This window comes from Guyanagaster necrorhizus, assembly GCF_019112545.1.
Source record: "Guyanagaster necrorhizus MCA 3950 unplaced genomic scaffold BT62scaffold_2, whole genome shotgun sequence".
In the NCBI taxonomy this organism is placed as follows: domain Eukaryota; kingdom Fungi; phylum Basidiomycota; class Agaricomycetes; order Agaricales; family Physalacriaceae; genus Guyanagaster; species Guyanagaster necrorhizus.
In genome coordinates, this window is record NW_025064881.1 from 1809592 (window position 1) to 1827843 (window position 18252).

The window sequence follows — 18252 nt, forward strand, 5'->3', positions numbered from 1 at the left end:
CGTTTTAACATGTCATCGCTCGATGATTATGATGAATTTGGCAACTACATTGGTGCCGACCTTGACTCCGACGACGAGGGCGATGTATCCCAAATCCCTTCGTATGCCCAGCCTTCTGGAAGTGCCGCGCCTTTAGAAGGATACGATGAGGATGTGCCGATGCCAGGACCAGACGACAATGCGCTTATGGAGATTAACCGTTTGTGTTTTCACCTTTCCAACATTCCCTTACTTCGTTGACCAGTCTTTTCTTGAACAGAACCTGTACATAATGCTGTCATTCTACACGAAGACAAACAGTACTATCCTTCTGCGTCAGACGTCTATGGTCCCGACGTTGAAACTATGGTCCAGGAAGAAGACGCCCAGCCGCTCACAGAGCCTATCATTGCCCCCGTAAAAGTGCGAAAATGGACAGTAGAGGAGAAAGATATGCCCGAAACAAGATTTGACAAAGGGTTGGTCCTCATTTACCAATGGTGATGTGGAAACTCTGATTTGGTCTGCAGGTTTTTGCTGAATATGACCGCTTACCCGGATATGATTCGTAACGTAGCGGTCGTTGGGCATCTGCACCATGGAAAGACGGCGCTGATGGATATGCTTGTGTTCGAGACGCACAAACTCATTTGGGACTCTGACCACCCGGTGCGTTTCTTGTTTCGATATCGAGAAGACTTCTCATCAGATCTCAGACGCGGTATACGGATACCCATGTCCTTTCTCGTGCCAGGGAAATCTCCATAAAATCATCTCCAATGTCTCTTGTTCTTTCTACGACAAGTGGGAAGTCCCATCTTATTCATATAATTGACACGCCAGGTCATGTCAACTTTGTCGATGAGGTTGCCTCAGCTATCCGTCTTGTTGACGGAATACTGCTGGTTGTTGATGTTGTTGAAGGCGTGAGCATCCCTTTGCAGTTTCTCATTTAATCCCGATGCTGACTTTCTAGGGCAGCTTATGGTGGGCGCTGAATCAATCATCCGACATGCTATTCAGGAAAATATTAAAATCACGCTCGTCGTGAACAAAGTCGACCGGCTGATTCTTGAATTGAGAATAAAGCCTCAAGATGCATACTACAAGATTAAGCATACAATAGAAGAGATAAATACGTTTATCAGGTGCCATCATTTGTACAATGCGTTTCTTTTCTGACCTTTGTCTTCCAGTAACATTGACCCAGATCCTGAACTCAGGCTTAGTCCAGAACACGGCAACGTTGCTTTTGCTAGCACTGACATGGGTTGGTGCTTCACCCTGCGTTCTTTCGCACAGATGTACGCAGACGCGTTTGGTCCGTTCTTCTTTTAACAAATCTTGGCTGCATTGTGATGGATCTTTTAAAAGGCAAACTTGACGTTACTGCATTTGCTGACAGATTGTGGGGCGACATCTACTTCGACTCAGAAACCCGAAAATTCACTCGCAAACCTAAAGATCCTGAACACAGCCGGAGCTTTGTACATTTCATTTTAGAACCTTTGTACAAGCTATACTCCCAGGTTCTCAGTGAGGACACTGAGACTTTGAAGGATACGCTTCAAGGCTTGGGAATTCAGCTGAAGCCTGTCATGTACAAGATGGATGTTCGACCATTATTGAAAGCTGTTCTTGATCAATTTTTTGGTCCAGCAACTGGTCTAGTTGATGTGATCGTGGATAATATTCCTTCTCCCGTCGAAGGCGCAGCGAACAAGGTATGCTATAAGCCCAGTCTATCGATAATGCACAACTGACGATAGAGCAGATTGAAGGCACGTACAGTGGCCCTCAAACTTCGAGTTTAGCTGGTTCAATGAAGGCTTGTGATGCTGATGGCTCTGTGATGGTTCAAGTCTCCAAATTATATCACACAACGGATGCCCAGTCTTTCCGCGCCTTTGGCCGAGTGATGAGCGGTACGCTACGAAAGGGCATGAGTATTAAGGTGTTAGGAGAAGGCTATTCTCCTGAGGATGAAGAAGATATGGTCACAGCCACCATCGATGATATTTGGATCAGTGAAGCCCGGTATGTCCCCTTCTAAATATCCAATCTGGTACTTATCTTCGATTCAGTTACTTCATTTCAGCTGAAGAAGTTCCCGCCGGGAATTTGGTTCTAATCGGTGGTGTGGATGCCTCAATATCAAAGACAGCAACATTGGCGGCTACTGATATTGAAGAAGGCCTACACATCTTCCGACCAATCAAGCATATGACACAATCCGTCTTGAAAATTGCCATCGAACCGATAGCGCCGTCGGAATTACCGAAGATGCTGTCAGGTCTACGCTCAATCAATAAATCATACCCGCTGGTGTCCACCAAGGTCGAAGAGAGCGGCGAGCATGTCGTCATTGGGACTGGAGAGCTGTACTTGGATTGCGTGATGCATGATCTAAGAAAACTGTTCTCAGAAATCGAGATCAAGGTGTCAGATCCAGTGACCAAGTTCTGTGAAACGGTTCTCGAAACAAGCGCTCTCAAGTGCTATGCTGATACCCCGAATAAGAAGTAAGTGTTATCTGTCTTATGCACGTTGTAACATAGTATTCAAGTGCTTGACTATTAGGAATAAGATCACTATGATTGCGGAACCTCTTGAACGGGGTATTGCGGAGGATATTGAACGAGGACGTGTTCACATGCGCATGACCGCGAAAGAACGAGGAACGTTCTTCCAGGAGCAGTACCAGTGGGATCTCTTGGCGTCACGGTCAATATGGGCCTTCGGTCCGGACGAAAACGGACCGAATATTCTGCTGGATGACACGTTACCATCCCAGGTGAGTACATCTTTTTTTTTTACCGGCTGTCTTGTTCACCGGGCAATTACAGGTCGATAAGAAACTCTTGAGTACAGTCAAGGAGCATATCAAGCAAGGATTCCAATGGGGCGCCCGAGAAGGCCCGCTTTGCGATGAACGTGAGTGCTCAAAGCAATTCCTCCATTTTCAGAACTCAGATATCATCCAGCCATGCGAAATGTAAAGTTCCGAGTGCTGGATGCTAGCCTAGCTCAAGAGCCAATTTACCGAGGAGGAGGGCAAATTGTACCCACGGCACGGAGGGTTTGCTATTCGTCGTTTCTGATGGTGATTTTTTCTTCTTTCAGACACAGATTTCGTGCTTATCATTCATAAGGCGACACCTCGTCTGATGGAACCTATATATTACGTGGAAGTTCAGACCCCTGCTGACTGTATCTCAGCCGTGTACACTGTTCTTGCACGGCGTCGTGGGCATGTAACACAAGACACACCAAAAGCTGGGTCACCGCTGTACACAGTGAAAGCCCTCATTCCGGTTATTGATGCCAATGGCTTCGAAACAGACCTGAGAACTGCTACCCAAGGGCAGGCATTCTGTCTACAAGTCTTTGACCATTGGTCAATAGTCCCAGGTGAGCTCGGTTAATTAGGTATCGATATGGTTCCAACAAGATATTCTGCAGGCGATCCCACGGACACAAGCATCAGACTCCGGCCACTCGAACCTGCATCAGGTCAAGCGCTGGCCCGCGATCTTGTGTTGAAAACGCGCCGGCGAAAAGGTCTTGGTGATCAGATTGCTGTCTCCAAGTACTTGGATGACGAGTTTGTGGTGAGTACAATTCGGTTCACGTCTTTGATCTGGCATGTTGAAATTTGCCTATTCGCGTCGCAGTTGGCTCTTTCGGCCTCAGGACATGCTGATCTTTTGGGTTGACGGTGTAAATGTTGTAGTAATGTAGAGCTGTCGTACAGTACTTGAGGAGCATGAGCCACGTTCCGAAAGAATGGAAATCCATTATTGTCGACGTGGAAATTGATCACGTGGAATGAGAGTACGTGGCCACAACCATAAAAGGTTCAATCCCCCCGGAATTGGTATTTAGGACCACGCAGGTACACTTGCAACTTTCCAGCTGATCCCTCCCTCCTTTCCTTTCTCCTTGTACACGGTTTACTTTCTCGACCTTCGTACCACCATGCGAAGCGTAGCATACTCTGTGCTTGCTCTTGCGGCAACCACTGCCTTGGCTCAAACAGACGACCCGAAACCATCTTTTACTGTAAGGTTTCTTCCTTCCTTACCTTTCATGCATGCTCAATCATTCTTCTATTATAGCCTACTGAAATCAAAGCGCCCTTCATAGAACAATTTACGGAAGATTGGTCTGGACGGTGGACGCCCTCAGAGGCGACGAAGAAGACGCCTGTCGGCGGAGAGACCTTTAGCTACGTCGGCCAATGGGAAGTTGAGGAACCTTCCATCTCGGTCATCGACGGAGACCTAGGTCTTGTTGCTAAGACCAAGGCTGCACACCATGCAATTTCAGCGGCTTTTGCTGACTCCGTTGACTTCAAGACTGAGCCTCTCGTTGTTCAGTATGAAGTCAAGTACCAGAAGGGCGGCAACTGTGGTGGTGGTTACCTCAAGCTCCTTGAAGACGGTTTCCAAACCAGCGGTAAGGAGTTCTCTGATACCACGCCCTGGGTTGTTATGTTCGGACCTGATCTTACGTGTCCTGGAACTAAGGTGAGAGGGATATGTCCTATGTCTGTCGTCAGTTGCTTAACCTTCGGCACAGGTTCATTTTATCTTCCGTCATACAAACCCTAAGACTGGCGAGACCGAAGAGAAACATCTCAAGCTGCCTCCCAAGCCCTCAATTGAAAAGAAGACCAACTTGTATACCCTCGTTATCAAGTAAGCTTCCCGTCGCTTTTTAGACTTCCCCCCATTTATGCTTCATTTTTAGCCCCAACAATACCTACGAAGTTTTCTTCAATGGAGAGAGTCAGAAAGCAGGTTCCCTACTTGAAGACTTCGACCCCCCGGTGAATCCGTCCAAGGAAATTGATGATCCTGAGGATACTAAGCCAGAGGACTGGGTTGACATCAAAAGGATTCCTGATCCTGATGCCACGAAGGTAAAGTTTTCTCCACTTTCTGGTTACCATGTCACTCATCACATCCTAGCCCGATGACTGGGATGAAGAGGCCCCCTATGAAATTCCTGACGAAGAGGCGAAAAAGCCCGAAGGCTGGCTCGATGATGAGCCCCTGACCATTCCTGACCCTGGTATGAATCGTTTTGTTTCGTTTGATTCGGTGGCCTAATACTATCGTCTATTTTAGACGCTGAGAAGCCCGAAGAATGGGACGATGAGGAAGATGGTGACTGGATCGCGCCAACCGTCGCCAACCCAGTTTGCGCTGAGGCTCCCGGTTGTGGCGAATGGAAACGGTAAGTCATCGATTTGTTCAATGGGGATGTAATAATAAGTGCTCGCAGTCCTACTAAGGCCAACCCTGCCTACAAGGGCAAGTGGTATGCACCAATGATCGACAACCCTGCATATATCGGCGAATGGGCACCTCGCAAGATCCCTAACCCCAACTTCTTTGAAGACTTGACTCCAGTTAACTCTCTTTCAAAGATTGTAAGCCATCCATGTTCGAATGTGGTGCTAGCTCATTCAACGATGTGTATCAGGGCGGTGTCGGAATTGAACTGTGGACCATGACCGAAGACATTCTATTCGATAATATCTACATCGGACACTCGCTTGAGGATGCAAAAGCTTTGGCTGCTGAGACCTTCGACATTAAGAAACCTCTTGAGGTTGCCACTGGCAAGCCCAAGGATGACGCCGATGAGGATGACCTCACGTTCCGCGAGGATCCCGTTGGCTACTTGCGTGAGAAGGTCTTCGACTTCATCGACCTTGCCAAATTGGATGTCGTTCTTGCCTTCAAGACACACCCTGAGACTGGCGCCGCTCTTGCTGCCGCTTTGCTCACATTCTTCGGCATGGTTGGCACTCTTTTGGGTCTCATTGGTGGTCAACAAAAGCCTGTTGTCAAGGTGTGTAGATAACATGATTTGTTTCTGTATCGTGCTGACATATGGCTCGTTAGTCCTCGAAAAAGACTGATGCTCCTACTCCCGACGACAAGAAGGCCGAAACGGCGCCTGTTGCTCCTGCTGGTGATGAAAAGAAGGAAGAAGGTGGTGCCAAGAAGCGCAAGTAAACAATTACATGGTCGCTTCGCTGACTACGTATGCTACATGATCCGCTTTGTTCATCTCACATTGTTTTCAATGTCTGCTATTGGTATTACAAGGTATCTCGATAACTACCGGGATATGGGAAGCTCGTCAGGTTGTAAAAAGTACTGAAAATATATTTTCATTCTTCTGTTACCTGTCAAACCAGGGTGTACCTACTTATATTGATTGGCCCTTTCCCCTTTCCCCGCAAAGTGAAGTCAAGGTCGGACACGCGGTGCAAGACTTCACGGCAATGTGTCGGAAGCTCGTGGCGAGCAGTGCGGTCGTATCCTGTATCCACTCTCCTCTTTCGAGACAGAAACGTTCTGCTTGTATGAATTGATGAGCATTCTAAGCTATGAAATGCCATTACACTTACCTTTCCTACAGTCCACGGGTAATCTGCGACGTGAACACCATCATATTTCATAAAGGTAAAATCCTCGCTTACTACTCTACAATACTACTACTAAAGTCAATTACGACGACAATATTGCATTACTGAGAGTAAACCAACCCCATGTAGCGTAATCCGCTATTTTCATCGTACAGTATGCAACAGTGATACAACTACAGTTTGTACGGTCACCAGGCTGACATGTACAGTCATTTACAATGCTTAAGAACGCTTGGCCGCTTGCTGCGTGGACCTGTCAGGGGTTGACAAAGATAGGGCATAAATAAGGGCACTCACAAGATAAGACATCAATTGTTGATAACTTGCATTAGCACTTGTTGCTGCAGATTGGGCTGAAGACATCATTGCTCCTGGCGGCGGCATACCATACGGAGGAGCACCGCCAGTAGAGGGTGGCGTTTGTGTTTGCTGCTGAGCCGACTGCAGAAGTGCCAGAACATTCGGGGGGAGATTGCTTAAAGGGTTAGTGGCAGGAGGCGGTATAGAACCAGTAGGCTGCGGGGGGGGTGGGAGATAGGAAGTAGCCGGAGGTGCAGCCGCGACGGCGGCCGGAGTAGGTGGGTAGAAACCAGGACCGGGACCAGAATGTTGCTGTTGCATTGGCGGTGGAGGCAATGTTGGCATATTGGTCGGAGGAGGCACAGTCCTGTTGGCCGCTGGGGGAGGAGTATTGCTCGCAGGTTGTTTGAGTGCAGCAAGCAGCTAAAAAAGATATATGTCAGGAAAAAAGACAGGAGACAAGGGAAGCTCTTACCTGTTGGACTTTTCTGGCCTGCTCAAGACGATCGTCCGAGACCTGCAATGATCAAAGGTAAGTTAAGGTAGTCAATTCTTCATGTCAAACGACTAACCGGTGGTGGAGGTGGTGGTGCATCATTATAGGATGATGAACCGTCAGTGTAGCTTTGAGGCGGACCATATCCTCCTCCTCCACGATTACCTTCATATCGATCATTGTATCTACCTCTACCGCCGCCATGTCCTCCATGGTGGTCATCATCGTATCGGGCACCTCCACCGCGACCACCCCTGTCACGATCTCTACCATAGTCGTTGCGGCGGTCGAAGTCATCATCGTGACCACCTCGACCGCGACCGCGACCGCGACCTCGTCCACGACCACGCGAACGGGATCCAGTTCCTTCATCCCACTGATCACGCCCGCCATCCCTAACAGGTTGTTATTACAAGCGTTGACACGCTAGGATCATAACATTTACCTGCCGCCGCCGCCGCCGTGAGGACCATCATTGCTAGCATCCCAAGCGAAGACAATATCCATCACTCCATCTTGCAGACCTTGATGGCGTAATCGATCATAGGCTTCGTCGCATGCCTAGCGCATTAGTGTATGAGTATATACAAGTCCGACTGAAGAAGCGAGCTTACTCGAGTGTCATAGAACTCGACATATCGAGAACTAGGCGTTAATTAGCGACCTTGCTGAGACGAACCGCGAAAACATAGATACTTACTCAATTCTTTCGCCTACATGTCTCACAGACTTCACATCACCGAACTGCTGAAACTTCCGCTGCACTTCGTTGTCATCAATTGGCTGACCTGATGGTGAACTTCTGAGAGTGACTTGTAAGCATCCTTGCATTTCCTGAGAGATATTCAGATATAGCGCGATGCAGAGTTCAGTAACATACATTGTTTTTGGCGTCCTTCGCGTTGTCGTCACGTGGAAGAGAATAGTGAACATCAATCTGTCATAGAATGCATGTGAATCAGACCGAGAGAAGATGTCATCAAAAGAGCTTACTGGTCGTCCGCTGATTTCAGACCCTTGCAGTCGCTCTCTGGCTCGCTCTGCAGCACGTAGATCATACTTCACACCTCAGGACTTAGTTGAGGCGTTCACAATTACGTCAAGGAACTTACGTATGACACAAATACCATCCCTCGGGTTGATATCAAGTCAAAAAAGGTCTTAATATCGCCATGCTCCTCAAATGAGCGCCGCACATCATTGCTGTTGGTTTCATACTGGGATGACATCAGCCATGCTCTGATAACACCCATCTCTTGCGAGAGTGGATGGTGCGCGGACTTGCCTTGATGTTACGGATAAACAAAGTCCGACAGGGACGTTCGCGCTGAATTCGCTCTTCAATGATAGAATCGTGAACTTTGTCATCTCTTTCCTTGCGAGGGGGAGGGGGGCGTCGCCCATGACCATAAGCATCGTCATCGAAAGCACCTGGAACGTCTGACAACGGAATGATAGATAAAGTGAGATTTACATCCAAATTCACGAAAGATAGACAAAGGCAGTATCCAGAAACTTTGGCACGCGAATGCACGCAGCAACAATCTGCGTTTGGCGCTTAGAACCTCAGCATTCCCATGGATAAATTAATGGGTGGATTCAGCGCCTCCCTGGTTTGCAAGCTGGACAGCACGTGCTCATCATCCTCGTCATGCTCAGCGTGGCACAAAACAGATTCGCCTTAGGAGATAACGAGCTCAAGCGATTCGCCAGATATCCGTGTGCCTTAACTTTACAAGTCCGACATGAAAAGGTGCCAGCTGCCACAACGATAACATTCAGTCTCAGATTTTCAAGCGCACCTTCGTATTTAGGGTAGCCCTGACTGTAACCTGCTGAAGGAGCAGCTGGGTATGGAGCTGACGGCCCAGCATCATAATTGCTCTGATAGTAGGGATCTTGCGGGGCATTTCTGCTATAGCCCATGTCGCCTTGCGGAGGTCCCTGATCATAGGCACCATAGTTTATGTTGTCGTAGTAACCATATCCCCCGCCACCTCCAGCGCCGCCTCCGCTGCCACCACGACCACGACCATATCCTCTCCCACGCGTAGGGGGACCACCTCTATAATCTGAGAAACGATGCGTGCGCTCAGGCCCTGGACCCGGTGGAGATCCTCCACGACGAGCCATAGGACTGTCTCCGTACGGGTGGTGACGATTCATGGCTTTTCAGAACGTTGCGATACAGAATTTGGCTCAGTGACGTGGATGATGCTGAGAGACGAGCGGTGTAACGATATAGTGATAATGGATCCCAATGAAGAAGGATATAATGGACAACGACAACGCAACTCAACTCAAAGGTAGGCGACGAGCAAGTCAGACGCTGGTGGATGATAGGTAAAAAGACAAGGCGTTTTCAATCTCCGGTTCTGTAAAAATTCACGCTCGGCCGTTGCCGCGTCACTGCGTCACTGCGGTCCCCTGAACGTGGCCTGAACACCATTTTGGTATCCGTACGTACGTCCCCAGCGCCTCGTACTGTCAAACCATCACTATGTCCAAGCAATTCCAGTTCAAGCTCGTTCTACTGGGTCGGCTATATCCTACTCGCTTTATTCATTACTGACATGCTTCGCGTTGCCAGGAGAGTCTGCTGTCGGCAAGTCGAGGTAAGCACACCTACCGCATACATGGCCTCATGTCAACCTTGTGATGGGTGTAGTCTTGTACTGCGTTTCGTGAAGGATCAGTTCGACGATTACCGGGAGAGTACGATTGGAGGTGTGCCCCCGCTATATCATATCCGCACCGTGACCTGATACTGTCTGCCCAATACAGCGGCGTTCTTGACGCAAACTGTGACTCTAGAGGACCAAATGACTGTCAAGTTTGAGATATGGCAAGTCTGTGAGGCGTTTTAATCGAGAGATACTAACGTCGTCATCGTTATCGTCTTGGCAGGGATACTGCTGGTCAAGAACGGTACAAGGTAAGCACAACAGCTATCAAGCAGCAGTCTGATAACTCATATCTATTGACATCCAGTCTCTCGTGCGTCTCACGGTTCTATACAGATATCTACCAGCTATTGACATCATACTAGGCGCCAATGTATTACCGTAACGCCAACTGTGCTGTCGTCGTTTATGACATAACGCAATCCGCTTCGCTCGAAAAGGCACGCACATGGATCCGGGAACTGCAGCGTCAGGCGGACCCTTCGATAGTTATCGCACTCTGTGGCAACAAAACGGATCTTTCGGCGCGCAGACAGGTCACGGAAGAGGAAGCGAAGAAGTATGCCGACGAGGAGGGTTTGATGTGGGGCGAGACAAGTGCTAAGACGGGTGAGGGTGTTTCGGATATATTCATGGCCATAGGTTTGTCGTCGTTTCTAATTTTTTTCTGCTGCTTAACATTTTCACAGCTAAGAAACTTCCGCTAACCGCACCTTCAAGAGCAGGAACCAGCCGTACTGCCCCTGGTGCACGAGCAGGAGTCGACCTGAATAAACAATCTGCTTCGGTGGGCCAGAATGACAACTGCAATTGTTAATTCCGTCCCTACGTTATCCTTACATTCCTCGCCTCGCATGTTATCTTTCGCTTGTAATTTACCTTTACCTTTTACTTTTCGGACTAAATATGGGATGCATCTTCACCCGATCTAATGTTCGAATAGACTCCTCGGCTGCAAGACGTATTATAAAGCAGACCTCAATATTCTTCACGACTCGGCCGGGGGGAAGAGTTTGATGCACGAAGTGGCCGCTTCTTTCAGTGAAAAGTGGGGGGAAGATCTATTATTTAATGGAAGACTGAGTGACTCGACAAAATGTTTACACTGCTTTTCATATCGACTAGTATGTGCTTACTACAGGCTCACTATCGTAGTTTTTGGCTGCCCCTCTCGCCCGTCGGAAACCCCGCTCCTTCTTTCGATCTTCCTTCAATCGCTCTTGCAATTTCTCATATCCAACCGGACCCTTCAAGTTCTCCCCCTTCTGCTCCTTGCTACGGCCTTTTCCTATGTCTGCACCTTCCACCACCGGACCCTCCTTTTTAGCCCGCTTGGGTTGGAACCGTTCCTGGCCCGGTTTCTTAGGCTCATGCGGAAAAACATCCCCCCAAGCTGACTTGCGCGCATCGTAATACTCCTGCTTCCCCTGCGACCTTGGGATGGTCATTCGCACGATTTTTCCTTCCTGAGTGCATCCATCGAGAATGATATGACCGCCCTTTTTCAACGGAGGAAAGACAAGTCGTGGCCAAGAGTAGGATTCGTGTCGAAGGGCAGCTACGAGATTCTCGTGTGGTTCCTTGTCAAGCAATGGCTCTTCTTGTGGCTCAAGCTCTCCAAAACCCTCAGTGAGAACAATTTCTCTGACCTCTTTGGCTTCTTCCTCAGCCTCCCGCCGTCCGATGCTGCCTATCCGGCCCAACCCCTCGCTCAACGGAACCCTCAGAGGCCTTGGTCCACGACGGATAACGACATAAGCATACCCTACATCCTCATGCCCGCGACCTGAATGTTTTGTTTTCCTCACGAATGACGGTCTCTGAAGTCGCTGTTCAAAGATACAGTGGAGTTTGGTGCCAAGTAGAGGACACTCTCCATCGTGGGCACAAGGCGCGACGACATGTGCACCTTCGCCTACCTTTCCAGCACCCTCGCCTCTAAGCACCTCGTGCTCCCAGTCGAATACAGAATCGCTTCCAACCCTGGACATGCGAAGCAAGGCTTCACGACCCTCTGCAATGGCAGTAAAGCCATCCTTCGTGCCATGGTCAATCAGTACAATTGTCTCCGCACCAGAATCCCACATCTCCTTAACAATCTTTTTCCGGAGAAGAGGAGTAGATTGTGCAGAGAGTGTAAAAGCACTGATGGCCAGTGTATTTGGGACTTTGTCGAGTGAAGGGTAAGGTAGACCTCGTCGAAATGAGATATCAGACATTGGTGGTACAGGTATCCCGTGCAAGATTCGCTTGCCCATTTCGACCAATCCGTCACGTTTGTCGATTCCGAGGTAAGAATCGAGTGTTGAGTCAGCTGCCTTCAGCTGTTCGACGGGCCTTTCAATATCTGGCTTCTGAAAAACATGAAGAGCCGCCCATAACACGCTTCCAGTGCCTGCCCCCCAATCAACGACTCGTTCAACAAGCCATTCTGGACCGATTCTATGCTTCACGTGAGATAAGACGGCTGTAATGGCACTGTAGTGGGCGGGAAGCGCAATACTCGCGAAGGCCGTTCCATCTCGCTCCGAGTGGCGCATACGGTGCTCCCATGATTTATATTTTTCGTCATATTCTGTGTCCCACTTATGGGTGTCGGTATGATGGAAGAGACGCTTTGCATCTTCATGTAATCGGTGCTTGTCGACATCTAGTAAATTTTAGTGTCTAAACTTGAAATTAAGATGGAACCGGTACCTTCAATCAAGGCCATTATGGCATTCTGCAGCTCCAAGGGAAGTATTACAGCACCAATTTGCTTGCTGCCAAATGTAGCAGCGGGTGACTTGCGAGTGGACTTTTCACTGGGCAATTCATCCTCTTCGTAATCCAGCAAAGGGTCAGCCTCTTGAACAACTTCTAGTTCCTTGAATACCGGCTGGTCCTGCGCTTTATGATGGAGTAAGGTGATGTCAACATCGTTGAGAAGGGCCTGAAGACTGGGATCAAGGTTGAGACGGGGATTAGGACCTCGACGAGAAACAGAAGTGCTAGAAAAGGCTCTCCGGAGGATATGACGGTACATGAAGACCTTAATGGGAAAATAGTGAAAGCCTTTTGTTGCTGAGCGTATGACGAATGTTCGGGTCGAAGGTAAGGATCGTTTTGAAGACGCGATAATTTTTGAACTCCGTCACGCACGACTACATACCGCCACCTTGTTAGCCACTAATATCGCGACAATCTTCAATAATGTCCTTGTCAGATGATACCTTGAGGAAGGCTTGTGCTTCTTTTAATCTACTATCAACAGCATTGGATTAATAGGCCCAATCCTTCAGATTTTGGTTCAGATCCAGCAGACAGCTGTTCAATCGCAAAGAGCATTGAGTCTATCCCAGCAACAAACTCAAGCAAAGGAACGAGACAGGCGGAAGATCCAATTGACGATAAAGGAGCTTGAGACCATCGAAGGCAATGTGAATTTGTACAAGGGCGTCGGGAAGATGTGCGTACATTTTCGACTCACCAGGGATGTACATTTCGACTCTCTTCGTCTCTAGGTTCATGATGGTCCCCCGCAAAGAAATGGAAAACGATCTGAAGGCACAAGAGAAAGAGCTGAATGACGATATTAACAGCCTCAACAAAAAGGTTTCTTCATCTAATTGCGCCCCATCCATTACTTATTGCTAACGCCATTGACAGTCAAAGTATCTCGAAAAACAATTCAATGATGCGCAGGCTCAGTTGCGCGACATCGTACGTTCACCAGCCTGCTAACTACCACTTGTCACTGACCATTAAACCAGTTCCATCATTCACCAAATCAATAGGAATACATTCCTGCCTTTCCACCTATTTTCTAGCAGTGTAATATTATAATACGACATTTCATTCCCCTTCACTGAAATTCCACTGAGAATGCCAGAGCACAGTGGTTTTATTGGTCGACGCTACAGATCCTATACATCATCTTCTAGGCCATCCTCGATCATCTTCGCATAATCTTCATAACTGGCGAAGGTGGGCAACGACTTGAACTTCTTCCTCTTTCCCTTGGACTCATCTGTTCGTTTGCGTTTCCCATTTCCGGAATCAATACCTTTCCACTCTTCCTTCTCTTCGGATCCATCGTATTCAATCAGTCCCTCTGGCATGTCGTCGTCCAATGAAATTAGATCATCGTTATCGGAGTCTTCAACTAACGAAAGATCGTCACCATCGTCAGGCTCTTCGTCATTGTGTTCATCAGCGTTAAAGTCTAACGGTAAGTCATCTTCGTCGATGTCACTATCTTCCATGAGATCGTCGTCGCCTTCCGCCTTTGGCATGCTAGCCTTCATGGCCTGAGACAACGAATTGAGGGTGCTGTAGTTGCTATAGAGAGCAAAATCTCACCTTCCAGATTTCTTCCTCATCCTCGCCGTCACTGTCCTCAGCAGTTTGGTCTCCGGCAGCCGCAGCCTCGTCGCCTGTAAGGTCCATGTCCTCACCGCTTACGCCACTTCCATCATCGCCATCCTCGTCCTCATCCTCACCGACGTCCTTTTCAACTTTCGATTGGTTCCTATCATTCTTTCGGGCGAAAAATTTGTGAAAGAAGACCTAAATTCAAGTTGTCGTCATGCATCCAAGGACAGGAAGTGATCACACGAACCTCGTCCACAGGCACGTCCTGTATCCTCATTTTCATAAATGCCACATCGTTCACCAGAATGTTCCCGCTTGCGTCACCTTTCATCAACTTGACGCCTGTTCCATCGAGCCCGCTTGCGGCAGGTTGCATTGCACTGGCTCCTTTCGTGGTCGTAGACTTTTTCGGATTCTTGTAAACAAACCGATCCAAGAAATGCGAGAGGGTGTTCAAGGACAGGTCGGCACTGGCGGTCAATGGCTGGGAAGAAAGGATTTGACGCGCATGCAGAGATATTGTTGGATGATAGTGGTGCAGCAAGGGAGTCTGGGAATGTTGAATTCAGCATTAGACACTCGAGGATCTTGTAACGCCAGCTTACTAGTTCCCAAAGCGGTGAAGAAGACGCGTGAGCATACTGCGGGTCCCTTTTACGAGGGTCATAGGGTTCAGCGTCTGTTTTGGGAGGACTGTAGATCATCTCCTTCAAGCCGGGGGTAGTGCTGAACAACTGAGCAATCGATAAGTTTCCGTGTCAGACTGTAAGGAAGGAAAAAGAAGTTTACCTCTCCCAATAAAAACAACCCTCCAGCGACGAACTCCGTTGCCCCATTACCACCTGAGACCAGGACTTGAACGAAACGCCGTACTAAAGCTTTGACGCGCTCTCCCTCGACCTTTCCCATGTCCGCCTTAATTGACTTGAATAAAAGATTCAAGTACATAGCTTGTTTTGACGATGATGCCAAGCGTGCATCGTGAAGAGAGTCATAAAGGGTGCGATAGAATCGATCAATGATTGACTTCGACAGTGTGGATGAAGAGGAGGAGGATGCCTTGACTGTAGATAAGGAGGCGGCAATCTGCTGAATCAGCACCAAGGCTTGCAACGAGGTATTGAACGTTGACGTATGTGTGATCAAGAACAACGTGTCGATGTGTTTTGAAAGTCTATTGCGACGATTAGCGTTATGATCATGTCGAATACCAACGAGGTTTCACCTAGCGTCGCCAACATCCATTTTCGCAAAAGGTAATGCACGATTTACTCCAGTCAGAATTGCAGAGATGAGCTTTGAGTTTGCATCTTCGACTTCCGTGAAGCCAGCAGCACCTCGTATCTCTAACGTCTTCCCTTTCCCTTTGAACTTTCCCCTAAGTTTACCCTTTCCGCGCTTGCCATCAATCAACCGTCCTGATTTGTCTTTTGCTGCCTCTTTCTCTTCAGGATCGTCATGTTCTGTCCCTACACCATGATCGCTTTCTCCAAGCAGCTCCTTGAAGATCTCGAAATATAGATCGATCAGTTTAAGCGCCACTTCCCGGTCATCAAGAGTAAGAAGGATTTGGTTGAAAGTGATTGTTGCATAATATCGGGCATGAGGGTTTCCTACTTTTTTCTCGGCGCTGATTGGTTTCGGTTTGTCCACCTCGTTGAATCGTATGCGGCGGTTTGCTACTTCAGCTGGTATGGCTATTGATGATGATGATGATGTAGAAGGTGGAGCAATGGGACGGAGAACAAAGGAAGTGATCTCGGTTACAATCACCGATTTCATTGACGGATGGGTCTGAAGGAGCTGGAGAATATGATGAGATGCTCGTGAGCAGATTGATTTCTCTGTATCGCCCTAGCGAATCCATGAGGGTGGGGACAAAAAGAGAAAAGGAAACCGCGCACGAGCTTGTTCACAAGCAACCGAAGTAGATTCTGCTCCTGTTCGGGCTTATCGCGTAACAAGGTACATATGAGATTCAGGGATTGCGTTCGGACATAAGGCAGGGAGTCCAATGATAACATCTAAATCGTAGTATATTAATCACCTCTTTCAGAGGTTTATGCTACGGACATACCTCTAGAATCTGGAGGACGGAGAAGAAATATTTCTTCAACCAGTCCTCAAAGTACCACAGTAACAAGTGTTGGTCTGTTACAGACGAATGTCGAACTGGTCGGTCCCGGAAATACCTGGATTATTGTAAGTTCCAGGTAGGCAACAGTCTCAAGGACAACGAACTTCAGCTTCCGGTTTGGCGCACCACCACCTACCCACCAGTCGACGATACATCGCAAAGCCTTCAGGCTCTCCCCTCTTCCGCCTTTACCTTTTCCGCGTTCCGCCATGCTTTTCAGTGTTTCCAAAGCCTTGATATTATGTATCGGCCCACTCTGAACAAGTAGTGTCAAGGCACTCAAGCGGTCAGATAGAGTTCCGGACTGTATGATCTTGGAGAGGAAACTCGCTTCCGAAGTTTGAGAAGATGAGGAGGATTTGAAAGTTTCGATATCACGAGAATGTAAAGATGCAGCGTAGGACGCTTGAGACCCGACATCTGCAGAAGTAGTCGAAGACGTCACTGGTATTTCCGGGACGCTCAAAGAATACCACTGAGGAGTAGGCTGGATAATAAATGCGCTTTTTGAATTGAAGGTGATCTTTTTCGGCAGTAGAAATGCTTCAGAGACTTCAACCTGAGGAGTCCCATGCTTCTCCACTGAAGGGGCTTTCTTCTCGGTATCAACCGTCTTATTTTTCTTCGACTTTTGAGTCCAATTTTGGTCCTCCTTTCGTCGTTCCATAGCTTTGACTTTTCTGCTAGTCTTTCCCCCAGTTTTCAAGTCCTGAAGGAAGGAAGAAACATCGTCGGCCAGCTTTGGCTGCAAATATCTGTTGGGTAAAAAAATAAGGGTACAAAGACTAGCTCTACTCACGTCTACTGGTGCTGACCCCGTCACGGATACATGTCCCACATTCGTCACCAAATCATAATCGTCCGCTGTTCCACCCAATACAGTGATTTGCTGCCGTAGGACAATATTTTTGTCCTTTTTAGAGTTGGAGTCTTTCTTCGTAGATGTCCTGTTATGACTCTTAGATGAGCCCTTGTCCTTTGGAACGCGTGCCATTTGGAAAGCAAAATTTGAGAAGTGAACAGGAAAAAGCTTGGCTGTGGCTGTGATGCTTGATTGCTCATGCTTGCTTGCACCATTGTAAGTTCAACCTAATCACTCTTCTGCAGCTTCTGGTCTATTTTTTGACAACGTACAAGACTGGCGTCCTATCTTGGAGCAAGAGATACCAATACGACTGAAATGTATTTCTGATTAATTTGTAAGCCTCAGATGGACACAGAACTTGATACCTGTCCTGCGAATGATACAAGAACCGGGCCTGTTCCTTAGCCTTTGGCGGCCCTCTGTAACCTGTGCTGTCATTGAGAAATTCATATTTCTCTGATGGCGAACTATTCTTGATGATAATAATGGTTCGCGACTGGTCCGATTCGCACCTTCTTGGACCAACGGTCGGCTTCTTTGCGAGTTCGGAACTTCACTGCGAGTCGGAATAGTTGAACCTATCTGGCTCGCTTGTTCTTTCTGTACCTTCGCTACCATCAGCATCTCGGATGGCCTCTAAAGGAGTTACAGACTGACGGCTCACCCGTATTTGTTCTTAACTCCCTGATTTCGAAAACCATAACTTTATCTTGTCTTTGTGTACGTGAGTTCTGCTCTCCCTGTCGAATTTTTAAGGATCCGAAACTTTCGCAGCCGCTTCTCGCTAACAGATGGAGCGCGTATTTGCTCTGCACATCTGGTTATCAGCATTCTGGATCGCCGTCTGGATCACCTGCCGTCTTTTCCAAGACGCAGATGTCAATATCTCCAGGTCCCTGTAGACTTGTCTCAATCGACCTCAGTGGAGAACAGCCTTTTCTTCTTACGCACATCTGCCCATTACAGAGAAAATCCGTCTTATCCGTATGTGGC

The 18252-nt window shown here is 48.0% G+C and overlaps 6 protein-coding genes across 6 annotated transcripts; 3 read left to right on the forward strand and 3 right to left on the reverse strand.

The window, feature by feature from the left end:
• Positions 1-9: 9 nt before the first annotated feature.
• On the forward strand, positions 10-6008 carry BT62DRAFT_977781 (Calreticulin-domain-containing protein; the record flags this gene model as incomplete). The annotated part of the gene is made up of 23 exons (XM_043189299.1): positions 10-199; positions 260-458; positions 510-648; positions 696-905; positions 961-1127; positions 1176-1300; positions 1354-1703; positions 1754-2016; positions 2064-2501; positions 2560-2773; positions 2826-2913; positions 2964-3082; positions 3132-3390; positions 3442-3594; positions 3971-4041; positions 4098-4508; positions 4561-4679; positions 4732-4903; positions 4953-5055; positions 5112-5220; positions 5269-5416; positions 5470-5841; positions 5895-6008. 23 exons carry the CDS (start codon positions 10-12, stop codon positions 6006-6008), a joined length of 4533 nt encoding a protein of 1510 aa, XP_043045630.1.
• A 398-nt stretch (positions 6009-6406) lies between these two features.
• On the reverse strand, positions 6407-9563 carry BT62DRAFT_926351 (uncharacterized protein). Its single transcript, XM_043185014.1, has 12 exons — positions 9023-9563; positions 8506-8660; positions 8333-8437; positions 8214-8279; positions 8101-8157; positions 7921-8054; positions 7835-7865; positions 7666-7781; positions 7297-7615; positions 7200-7241; positions 6722-7147; positions 6407-6667 (listed from the first exon to the last, which is right to left on the reverse strand). Exons 1-12 carry the CDS (start codon positions 9384-9386, stop codon positions 6647-6649), a joined length of 1836 nt encoding a protein of 611 aa, XP_043045631.1. The 5' UTR covers positions 9387-9563; the 3' UTR covers positions 6407-6646.
• Positions 9564-9701: 138 nt separating this feature from the next.
• On the forward strand, positions 9702-11041 carry BT62DRAFT_926352 (GTP-binding protein RAB5). Its single transcript, XM_043185015.1, has 8 exons — positions 9702-9757; positions 9811-9835; positions 9889-9947; positions 10005-10065; positions 10128-10155; positions 10212-10217; positions 10270-10546; positions 10594-11041. The coding sequence occupies exons 1-8, from the start codon at positions 9721-9723 to the stop codon at positions 10719-10721; spliced, it is 621 nt and encodes a 206-aa protein (XP_043045632.1). The 5' UTR covers positions 9702-9720; the 3' UTR covers positions 10722-11041.
• BT62DRAFT_284334 (Rsm22-domain-containing protein) lies at positions 10819-13075 on the reverse strand. The gene is made up of 2 exons (XM_043180360.1): positions 12602-13075; positions 10819-12554 (listed from the first exon to the last, which is right to left on the reverse strand). Exons 1-2 carry the CDS (start codon positions 12927-12929, stop codon positions 11026-11028), a joined length of 1857 nt encoding a protein of 618 aa, XP_043045633.1. The 5' UTR covers positions 12930-13075; the 3' UTR covers positions 10819-11025.
• On the forward strand, positions 13038-13870 carry BT62DRAFT_926353 (Prefoldin). The gene is made up of 5 exons (XM_043185016.1): positions 13038-13126; positions 13186-13352; positions 13408-13498; positions 13553-13606; positions 13657-13870. The coding sequence occupies exons 1-5, from the start codon at positions 13097-13099 to the stop codon at positions 13678-13680; spliced, it is 366 nt and encodes a 121-aa protein (XP_043045634.1). The 5' UTR covers positions 13038-13096; the 3' UTR covers positions 13681-13870.
• Positions 13731-17430, reverse strand: BT62DRAFT_926355 (CBF-domain-containing protein). The gene is made up of 10 exons (XM_043185017.1): positions 17194-17430; positions 16499-17139; positions 16335-16449; positions 16162-16281; positions 15483-16111; positions 15047-15431; positions 14863-14991; positions 14505-14807; positions 14246-14452; positions 13731-14193 (listed from the first exon to the last, which is right to left on the reverse strand). The coding sequence occupies exons 1-10, from the start codon at positions 17386-17388 to the stop codon at positions 13810-13812; spliced, it is 3108 nt and encodes a 1035-aa protein (XP_043045635.1). The 5' UTR covers positions 17389-17430; the 3' UTR covers positions 13731-13809.
• Positions 17431-18252: the final 822 nt, after the last annotated feature.

Excerpts from the sequence above, each read along its gene's own strand:
- BT62DRAFT_926351 (XM_043185014.1), bottom strand. The coding sequence starts at position 9,386 with ATGAATCGTCACCACCCGTACGGAGACAGTCCTATGGCTCGTCGTGGA. Across the intron at positions 8,280-8,332 it reads GGATGGTATTTGTGTCATAC|TATGATCTACGTGCTGCAGA; the intron begins GTAAGTTCCTTG and ends TGAGGTGTGAAG. Across the intron at positions 7,616-7,665 it reads CACGGCGGCGGCGGCGGCAG|GGATGGCGGGCGTGATCAGT; the intron begins GTAAATGTTATG and ends ACAACCTGTTAG.
- BT62DRAFT_926352 (XM_043185015.1), top strand. The coding sequence starts at position 9,721 with ATGTCCAAGCAATTCCAGTTCAAGCTCGTTCTACTGG. Across the intron at positions 9,836-9,888 it reads TCTGCTGTCGGCAAGTCGAG|TCTTGTACTGCGTTTCGTGA; the intron begins GTAAGCACACCT and ends TGATGGGTGTAG. Across the intron at positions 10,066-10,127 it reads ACTGTCAAGTTTGAGATATG|GGATACTGCTGGTCAAGAAC; the intron begins GCAAGTCTGTGA and ends TCGTCTTGGCAG.
- BT62DRAFT_926355 (XM_043185017.1), bottom strand. The coding sequence starts at position 17,388 with ATGGCACGCGTTCCAAAGGACAAGGGCTCATCTAAGAGTCATAACAGG. Across the intron at positions 14,453-14,504 it reads AGGACGTGCCTGTGGACGAG|GTCTTCTTTCACAAATTTTT; the intron begins GTTCGTGTGATC and ends ACTTGAATTTAG. Across the intron at positions 14,194-14,245 it reads ATGAGGAAGAAATCTGGAAG|GCCATGAAGGCTAGCATGCC; the intron begins GTGAGATTTTGC and ends TCGTTGTCTCAG.
- BT62DRAFT_926353 (XM_043185016.1), top strand. The coding sequence starts at position 13,097 with ATGTCCTTGTCAGATGATACCTTGAGGAAG. Across the intron at positions 13,127-13,185 it reads CAGATGATACCTTGAGGAAG|ATTTTGGTTCAGATCCAGCA; the intron begins GCTTGTGCTTCT and ends CCAATCCTTCAG. Across the intron at positions 13,607-13,656 it reads AGGCTCAGTTGCGCGACATC|TTCCATCATTCACCAAATCA; the intron begins GTACGTTCACCA and ends CCATTAAACCAG.
- BT62DRAFT_284334 (XM_043180360.1), bottom strand. The coding sequence starts at position 12,929 with ATGTACCGTCATATCCTCCGGAGAGCCTTTTCTAGCACTTCTGTTTCT. Across the intron at positions 12,555-12,601 it reads CATAATGGCCTTGATTGAAG|ATGTCGACAAGCACCGATTA; the intron begins GTACCGGTTCCA and ends AAAATTTACTAG.